The sequence below is a fragment of the Macrosteles quadrilineatus genome, unplaced genomic scaffold, assembly GCF_028750875.1.
Source record: "Macrosteles quadrilineatus isolate MER2022 unplaced genomic scaffold, UCM_ALF_1.0 Scaffold_1__1_contigs__length_201487025, whole genome shotgun sequence".
Taxonomy (NCBI): domain Eukaryota; kingdom Metazoa; phylum Arthropoda; class Insecta; order Hemiptera; family Cicadellidae; genus Macrosteles; species Macrosteles quadrilineatus.
In genome coordinates this window covers 135,303,038-135,313,360 of record NW_026542594.1, presented here as the reverse complement: position 1 = coordinate 135,313,360, position 10,323 = coordinate 135,303,038, and the positions used below count along the sequence as shown (strand labels likewise).

General features: G+C 37.9%; 1 protein-coding gene across 1 annotated transcript; it reads left to right on the top strand.

Annotated features, from left to right (window-relative positions):
- Window positions 1–765: 765 nt before the first annotated feature.
- LOC129000810 (uncharacterized) lies at window positions 766–4,506 on the top strand. The gene is made up of 3 exons (XM_054427835.1): window positions 766–844; window positions 3,113–3,355; window positions 4,130–4,506. The coding sequence occupies exons 1-3, from the start codon at window positions 766–768 to the stop codon at window positions 4,504–4,506; spliced, it is 699 nt and encodes a 232-aa protein (XP_054283810.1).
- The last annotated feature ends 5,817 nt before the right edge of the window (window positions 4,507–10,323 follow it).

Genomic DNA, 10,323 nt, shown 5'->3' with positions numbered 1-10,323 from the left:
TTCATAAGGAACGACATATTTCATGTTATTCATGTGACAAGTCGTACGGTCGGTTGATCACCGTGTCACCGGCCAACAATCGATTACACTGTATCAAACCATCAACGGACTACAATTATATTGACAATTCTTTTTGTACAACATGATATCGTAGATGGAATCTTTCTGTATAAAGCCAGTTCAGTTTCAACAAGATTCTACATATATTTTGCTATTTTAGTAAGTTTTTATAAGAAACTACATATATAAAATACTTATTTTTTACAAATTGCCTAAGACGTAAGAAAACTTTATAATAGGCGATTTTTTTAAATACAATTTTTTTAAACTAAGACCAATGACTCTGAGTTCAGTTTGCAAAAACATAACAGAAAGAATGGAAATTTAAATTAGAACAAGGAGGAGCTTGCAATCCTCTTTTAAAAGTACTTGATTGAATTTTGTAAATTTATTTTGATTATTATTATTTATAGTAATAGTTGTATTTCTTATTTGTATTTCTTCTGACCTTGTATTTATATTTATTTTAAAAGTTTCGTATATTTTAAGAATTAAATCTCTCGCTCATCGGCGGAACTCTGTTTATGTTCAATCGCCAACTAGTTGTGTTTTAAATTAGGTTTAAAACCAAACCAACATTACGCTGACCCAACAGATTTAAGTTGAAGAGATACTGAAATCAATGAATGTGAATTTAGCCTTTACCTAGCAGACGCGCCTAACTGTGAGATACCGCCAAGCTGAAGGCTGCCGTCGCCGTCAGAAATGACAAGACAATGTCAGCAGGAATGCTCGGCTGCCAAACTGTCCGCTGTCCAGAGCTGGGGAGACAAATTATACGCAGGCGAGCGGCATAAATATCAACACCTCGGCCATCAACATTTCCAACAATCATTTATACTTATTTCATAATATATTGATAATCGTTTAAGAACTTGCATCATTTTCGCCTACTGATGAGCATTGTTATCTTATAGACTTTTAAGACGGCATGGCCATATAAGTGCTATATTAAACTGCATATTTATTATGCATGTTTATTACATATTTATTATACATATTTATTACATATTTATTATATGCATATTATTTATAGTGCAAGAAGAGTGTAGAATAGTGTGTGAGTGTGAAGACCCATATAGCTTTGTTACTGACTGAGATCAGCTGTTTCTGTAGCGATATAAGCCAACCAATGAACAATTACAGTTTCCAGCCAATAAAGAGGTACACACTTTTCTCCAGATAGGACCGAAGATTGCTAGGCAAGCATCTATACACACCCAGCTTTCTCAGCTACTCAACAGTTGTTTTTTTTTTTTTTTTTACTCCTTTTAATGAATTTCGAATCTTTCGATTCTATCATATGTGAAGTAACTGTCCCACAATGTATTCGGATTAAATACTCTTTTGTTTCTATCGGTGTCCTTGTATCAAGTCTTATTGTATACAATAAATGAAATAAAAAGTTAACAAAACATATAACATTAAAGATTGTCAGTAAATAAACAATCATTTGAACTGAGTTTCACTATACAAAATCGAAAAGTAGGATAACGATTAGACGTACTGTAGTAACAGTACATTAAGATACAGTGAACCTATGGCACACACGTTTAGTTTTCTACAATTATACCTTTAACAAAAGCGTAAAGTACGAAAACGTGTTTGAAAATTTACATTCTTGTTCAGAGTTGTTTTTACATTTTAGAAAATAAAACTGTCAGCGTCTGTTGTATTTAAGGGAAGATTCTCGATATGAGTGCATCTTAAAGTATTAATATAGAAATTTTATGGACTATCTTATCTAATAAGATTGAATCAAAGATTCACAACAAAACGCTTAAAAAATATTCTGTGCACTATCGACTTGATCGTGTTTATACGAAGAAGAATCTTAATTAAAAATATTAAAATCCCTGAAACTGTATATAGTTCGTTGTTCATAACTCCAAATTACTTTTAAATCTACGCTTTTATTTTATTCAAATTGATATGTTATATTAAAACTAGCAGAGTACCCGTCCTTCGTACGGGGTTGGTATAGAAGTATAAAATGATTATTGCAGTTACGGGAGAGGACACGGTTTAAGGTAATTTGGTCTTCTAGTTCTTCTTTGCTTAGTCTATGGAATCATACACTAATGAAATCACATTAACATATGGTTTGACAGCTTCATTTAAGTGATGTTAAATAATGTTTACATTCGGGCTAGTGACATCATTATTTTAAATTTATAATCCTTACCTTCTCTGTTCTAATATTTGTGCAGTATTTAATATGTTTGAACCAGCTGTATGGAATTGTGAAATCAAAATTCATTTGACAGTTAGTTCTGCTTGTTTAAATTTTTAAACTTTGTAGGTTTGTTCTTTGTTACCATGGATACCATCAATCAATATTTACTTTTAAATCTCTCACCTCAAATTTTTGAATGCCCACTGGGCAGAGCCCTAGGACAATATCGAAGTGGGAATAGTTCTATATGTATCCCCGGAACTGTAGCTTCATTTGTGTGCAATTTGAGCCCAGTAGGTTCAGTAGTTTTTGAGATTAGCTCATACAAACACACAGACACCACCTCTTCTTTATAATAGTATAGATATCAACAATATAACAATTATTTATTTCAAACTCGTTTCACATAGTCACCCCTTGTACACGTCTGAATCTCCTTCAGGAATTATTAGCATTTTTGTTGAAAATAGTTAAAACCTGTTCAGTTCCAGTAATTATCAACGATTAAAACAATTTAAATGTAAAATGACTCCGCGCCGGCGCTAACCGCCGACCGATACATCATGCTACCGGGTAAAAAAAGGAAACGCGAAGCGCCAATTATTTTAATTGCGTGGATCGGAAAAGTATTATTCCTTAAATTACTCCAATTAGCGAGGCGGGAACTGTACGGCAACGACTAACGTGAGATCTGTAATTTAGACGGATCCTCCGTACAATCATAATAATAGTTTAAACGGGAACGGGCAGAGGAACAATTACCTAGTTTATGTCGTAATTATAAAAGTCTCGGCTCTGAGAAGGACACGAGAGAGGGGAGGGTCTGGGCTGGATTGCTGCTATTACTGCCATTATCTTTATTGGCCTATTTTACAGTGGCCACCATTCGGCTCCTGGACCATCAGTTGCTCAGCTTCGCCCCCCAGCTGTTTACCTCATCCCCACCAGACCCTACATGTAGCCTGAGCAGTGTGCATCATACCATTGACTACAGATACAAGCCCCCAGCTGTTTACCTCATCCCACCAGACCCTACATGTAGCCTGAACAGTGTGTATCATACCATTGACTACAGATACAAGCCCCCAGCTGTTTACCTCATCCCACCAGACCCTACATGTAGCCTGAGCAGTGTGCATCATACCATTGACTACAGATACAAGCCCCCAGCTGTTTACCTCATCCCCACCAGACCCTACATGTAGCCTGAACAGTGTGTATCATACCATTGACTACAGATACAAGCCCCCCCCCAGCTGTTTACCTCATCCCCACCAGACCCTACATGTAGCCTGAACAGTGTGTATCATACCATTGACTACAGATACAAGCCCCCAGCTGTTTATCTCATCCCACCAGACCCTACATGTAGCCTGAACAGTGTGTATCATACCATTGACTACAGATACAAGCCCCCAGCTGTTTACCTCATCCCACCAGACCCTACATGTAGCCTGAACAGTGTGTATCATACCATTGACTACAGATACAAGCCCCCAGCTGTTTACCTCATCCCACCAGACCCTACATGTAGCCTGAACAGTGTGTATCATACCATTGACTACAGATACAAGCCCCCAGCTGTTTACCTCATCCCCACCAGACCCTACATGTAGCCTGAACAGTGTGTATCATACCATTGACTACAGATACAAGCCCCCAGCTGTTTACCTCATCCCACCAGACCCTACATGTAGCCTGAACAGTGTGTATCATACCATTGACTACAGATACAAGCCCCCAGCTGTTTACCTCATCCCACCAGACCCTACATGTAGCCTGAACAGTGTGTATCATACCATTGACTACAGATACAAGCCCCCAGCTGTTTACCTCATCCCCACCAGACCCTACATGTAGCCTGAACAGTGTGTATCATACCATTGACTACAGATACAAGCCCCCAGCTGTTTACCTCATCCCCACCAGACCCTACATGTAGCCTGAACAGTGTGTATCATACCATTGACTACAGATACAAGCCCCCAGCTGTTTACCTCATCCCACCAGACCCTACATGTAGCCTGAACAGTGTGTATCATACCATTGACTACAGATACAAGCCCCCAGCTGTTTACCTCATCCCACCAGACCCTACATGTAGCCTGAGCAGTGTGCATCATACCATTGACTACAGATACAAGCCCCCAGCTGTTTACCTCATCCCACCAGACCCTACATGTAGCCTGAACAGTGTGTATCATACCATTGACTACAGATACAAGCCCCCAGCTGTTTACCTCATCCCCACCATGACATCACCTACATGACATTACCTACATGACATCATACCGTTGACTATGGACAAAATCGGATCATTTTTGCTCGAGTTATCGTGCTAACGGACATATATATATTATTAAATTATATATTAATTTGAACGGATGGTGTTTTGGCCTCTAGGGACCTCAAAACGAAAAAGTAAATCGGTCCCGGGTCCAGGTCTTACCATGAGTACTAATAGCTTATTCCCTAAATGAGAAATTCACTAAAAAAGTTCAACTGAATTATTTTAACTATTCAAACTTAAAAATGTCACTGGAGGTGTTCCTCAGGGGTCCATTCTTGTTTCTCTTTTATCTTGATCTCTTTAAACAAAATTTTAATTCAAAATTGGTAATGTATGCTGATGATACTAATGCAGTATTAAAAAATAAGGATCCTGACTTAAAAAAATGAAATTGAAATTAAAAATGAGTTGGATCTTGTCACTGAATGGTTTCTAGCCAATAATCTCAAACAGAAATTAAACATATTGTGTGAACTTCCATTCTAACAGCATAAAAAGTAGACAGATTGACTAATATCCTTTAGAAGGCATATTAAGTCAAATTCAATAGGAATAGGAATAAAATTAGACTCAACTCTAACATGGTCTAAATCAAATAAATCGATTCGAATCAAAGTTTAAAGCCGCATTTCACAGTACTTTAGTGCTTTCCAAAACAATTTATGAAAGAACTCAGATAATGGTATACTTTGTACCCTTGCAATCTAACATTGGCTAAGGGAACACTCAATGTTCTGGGGAAATGTCACAGATAGTAAAATAATTTAAAATACAAAAGAGAATTTTAAGAGTCAACGCAAAAGTTATTCCAAGAACATCTTGTAGAAATTTATTTAAAAGAATGAAGATTTTACCTGTGCCCTCTTTGTATACTGTATATTCAACACTTTAATCTTTGTCAAAAAACATTTTGCTATTTTTGAATAAAAAATAACTTACTCCCAATACAGCTTTAGGCCCATGAGCTCTGTGTTGCAATACGCCATACTTAAATCTGCTACTTATAAAAAGAGTACTATTTATATTGGCCTCCTTTATCACTGAAAGAGTTGGGATCATTTAAAAAGTTCCTGTTACACTTAATGTGTTACCTGTTAGACAATTGTTTTTACAGCATTTAGGAATTTTTATCAGCCTGATTGTAGTATACATAACTTTTTGATATTGATATAACTTTGTAAATTTTTCTTATAACTTAACTTTTTTTATAGTGTTGTTTTTATTCCATACTAGATGTATCTTTTGACAATTTACCTGCCTGCGTTCAGAAGTTGGCATTATGTAGTGTATTTTAATAAATAAAAATAACGCACAATACGTTGCAATAAAAATTACATTAAATTTGGTTTTACAACAAATCAGACAAACAAGACAACAGCAACAAGACAAAGAAGTTTTTGTAGTAAGTATTTATATTAAATTACTATTACAGTATATGGTACATATTAATACAGGCCAATATCTTATAACTATATGTTAACTAACATTATAATAACAGCTATAACAAACAATGGTTGAAACAAGATCAAATGTACGCTGTCTAAAAATGTTCACAGATGAAGTACTTACTGTCATATTATGTTTACAATTAGTACAGTAACTGTCTCATGTTTCGGACAGCGACGACACGGACAACGGAGTGGATATTTCGCAATTTCTGACCGGACTATAAGTACTTATTGTCATATGTTTACAATTAGTACAGTAACTGTCTCATGTTTCGGACAGCGACGACACGGACAACGGAGTGGATATTTCGCAATTTCTGACCGGACTATAAGTACTTATTGTCATATGTTTACAATTAGTACAGTAACTGTCTCATGTTTCGGACAGCGACGACACGGACAACGGAGTGGATATTTCGCAATTTCTGACCGGACTATAAGTACTTATTGTCATATGTTTACAATTAGTACAGTAACTGTCTCATGTTTCGGACAGCGACGACACGGACAACGGAGTGGAGATTTCGCAATTTCTGACCGGACTACAAGTACTTATTGTCATATGTTTACAATTAGTACAGTAACTGTCTCATGTTTCGGATAGCGACGACACGGACAACGGAGTGGAGATTTCGCAATTTCTGACCGGACTACAAGTACTTATTGTCATATGTTTACAATTAGTACAGTAACTGTCTCATGTTTCGGATAGCGACGACACGGACAACGGAGTGGAGATTTTGCAGTTTCTGACCGGACTACAAGTACTTACGCGATTTCAATTTCAAATCGGCTCACAAGACAAATGCTGCGGCCGGAACAAGCCGAGAACATCGTGTGAACAAGTTTTGTTTTATCGGTCGAGTCAAATAAATACATTATTGATATTCCCCGACTCGGAGCTCTTTTATCGGCTACACGTTTCCCAAACGAGAAACTAGAACCAGCGGGGATGTTAATAAATCGAGTTGGATTTAACAAGAGACGACTTCCAGAGTACGTTGAAAACTGGAACGCGCTCGATGAGGAAGCTCACCGTACCAATTACATCCGAGAACACGGAATAGAGCCGTGCGATCCGGAGTTAATGGCCGCCATTTATATTTCAAATGGCGTTCAATTAGAAGAATGTCTTAGAGGAACAATAGCGGAGTCAAAAAGTGGTGACTCTAATGAACCGGATCACTCGAGATAATATCTGGCGGTCCGACAAAAAGGTAAAGAGACTGACACGTCATCATAGCCAGACCGTTGGCTGTCTATTAGATAGACATACCAACACAACATTCCAGATACCGAGTACCATTTACTGGAGATCGAATGCAACTTGAAGATTGCGTCAGTTAAGAGTTTCTATCAGACGAGTGGGGGCTGCGGACAACACTATTATGCTTTCACTGGGAAACTACTTTTGTCCAACTTGGCAGCAGCAAAAACGAAACTATAGACAAAAGATGAGTGGATTAAAAATCTGCATGGTCACTTAGTTCTTGGATAAAAAGACCTATTTTATTTCTTAGCGTTTTATTACGATATATTTAAATGAGCTGATATACCTTACACAGCCTCAGTTTTGCGCATAGCCTGACTGTGAGATTGCCTGACACTAGTGTTTATGACGCTGACTGCGAGAGATGGCATCGGACGACGTCGCTGTGATCAGTGACTGAGTCAGCCTTGTATGTCACAGGGACCCTGCTGGCCGCGGGAGATCATCAGGGTTGGAGATGATATTCTCTGTGTGTTTGAGATATTATATTTCATTTCACTTTCCAACGGATAAGACCATTACAATTACCTAATTAATACCTGAAATTGCAATACTATACAAATAACTTAAGTAATAGTAGTTTTATTTTACTAATTGGTCTACAGAAGTTAACATAAAAACAATTTTATGAAACCATGAATTAGCAGAATTATAATAATCTATAAATTGGCTAAGCCATTAGCATGTATAAATAAATAAATATCTTTTAAGGGAGTTTTAAGGAGACACTGTGTGATATAATTTACAGTAACTTTAGAATACCGACAACAGTTTATGTGTTAAAACCTAACTAGACAAACAATATGCAAACTACTTTATCATATTTTGGTGGATGATGGGAAATGAGAGCCCAAGTTTTGTCAGGAACTATCGTATTAATAATACTATCTGACGTTCATTCGTGAGTATTTCACCGAATGTCATATACAGTACATACATTGTCGTCCAGCGGAGGTCAGAGGAGGCGGTTGCAGAGCAGAGCTACGTGCAGGAAGTCGGTGATTTGTCCGAGTCACGCTCCAAACGAACGGAAAATAAGCCTAACTTTTGCGATTAGGCTTTGATATGACACGCTATGGGAATCACCGACAATAACTGTATGAATTGAAATTCGTGATACGGAACCGAGCAGAGTAAACTAGCGGCGATGTCAATGTGGACGTGTCCTCAACCCACTTCTACTGCGACTGTGAGTGACGTTAGTTGCCCACTATTGCTTACCGGTACAGTACTTGAATAAACAACCCTAGTCTTCCGATGTTATACTAACTGTTTAACGATTAATTACTATTTTAAATTTTAGGTGACTTCTGGCATCAGCACATTTAACTCCCTAAATATTTATGACTGCTGCTCATGATTATCATAATATTGATTAATAGTCAACATTGCGAGCTGTTCGGGCGACACTCCTACCACAACACAACACTCGCTCCCTCCAGGTCTCGTAAAACTTCACTATCTGAAATCAGCGGCTCATGGCTCACACGTATAATTACCTCAGATAAATCCGCTGAATCCAAAAATTAGAATCATCCGAGGAGGCGATGAAGCAAAACCAGTTTGAGCGAATTCACGGTTCTAAAATACAAATCGGACGACGCGGCGCGGCTGGGACGGTGGGCATCTGGCCGGCCGGCTTATCTCGGACAATATCTGCCCGAGGAATTTTCGAAAAAGGAAATTATCCGGGTATCGGGGATCTGGCTCCGCCTCCGTCAGTCGCCAGTCGCAGTAATGAACAGCGGAGGTTGTCAGGGTCCATTGTGTGTAGCGACGTGCTGGTTTGCATACTCGCCGTCCGTCGATTGTCACCTGACAAGTCCTACGGTTCAATTCCTTATGCATGCGCCCCCTCCCACTCGGCTTCGATCAGATTTATCGCTTTCTTTAATTCAATACATGTTCACTGTGAGGCTGTATTCTCCCACCTATTGTTTATTTGCTGATTGGGCTCTGCTTGAAAATACCTTAAGCTTGAAAATGCTCCTCCGTTGAGTAAAATGGTCTATTGTTTGAAAGTTTTTTAATCGAACGATTTGATTGCATTTTGAGTATTGTGGTTAGTTAACTTTTAATAGGTGGAATATTTAGCAATCTTGATTTAGTAGGAACACGGACCTTTTATGCTAATAGCACGATGCAGATTGATTATAACACTTTTGACCATAAGAAATGTTCTATGGAAGATTTCCTCCGCAACGCCAAGTAACAAATGAGTTTTTAAGTACGATACTGACACGCCTTTCCCTGGGCATAGTTAATGAATATGTAGAAAAACACTAAGACCAATCTTGTTTAAAACGGTGTTACCTTTCAAATTATAATTCTTGTGCAACAATAAACGTTCAATATCCAATTTGGAAATGTTACACTCCAATCTGAATTGACTATTCTCTTAAAACACTGTTACTGTACAATTACTGGACACTGCAAGGGTTATAATATGAATGAATGCTTAGCATTTGCTGTCCGTGGAGCACATTTAGGAGCACGTAAGTGGTTGGCAGTGATTTAGGTGTTTTCGTTTCTCTTCATAGCTTATGTGATCCTCCAGGACTTGACAGAAGCCTGAAGAAACTCTCTTACATGACATACTAGTGGCCAAACTGAAAACATGCATCGGTCCTCGATCACGCATAACTAAAATGTTGCTTCTGCCAACCAAATACGAGAAACTAATTAAATACTACTTATGCTAAAATATTACTTTCACTGAATTGGCATGCGCAAATAGCTAATTTTCTATGCTGCTATGATGCTGTAGGCTTCTTACGTTAGGGAAAATACAGAAGTTTGCTTCGTAGAAGAAGATCTTTGTTGTGCAGCACAAGCCAACGCCAGTACAGAATATAAGGAAAGGGGGGCAGTTACGGAATTAATAAAAAATGTATTATAATCACGCATACCATTGTAGCCAAGATAAAATCTGAAAATCTGGAAATTATCAAATGTTCTGTTGGAAAAAAGATTGAAAACTTAATATGGTGAAATGAAATTCAAATTCCATTTGCGAGTCTTCCTGAAGAAGTGAATGTCCCCTTTTGAAGTAAACAGAAATAACAACGTGGATTCCCAT

Bases quoted from the DNA above. Each gene is read 5' to 3' on its own strand.
- LOC129000810 (XM_054427835.1), top strand. From the start codon at position 766: ATGACAAGACAATGTCAGCAGGAATGCTCGGCTGCCAAACTGTCCGCT. The intron at 845-3,112 runs GCGAGCGGCATA...CCTATTTTACAG, and splicing joins GGGAGACAAATTATACGCAG to TGGCCACCATTCGGCTCCTG. The intron at 3,356-4,129 runs GTAGCCTGAGCA...CATTGACTACAG, and splicing joins CATCCCACCAGACCCTACAT to ATACAAGCCCCCAGCTGTTT.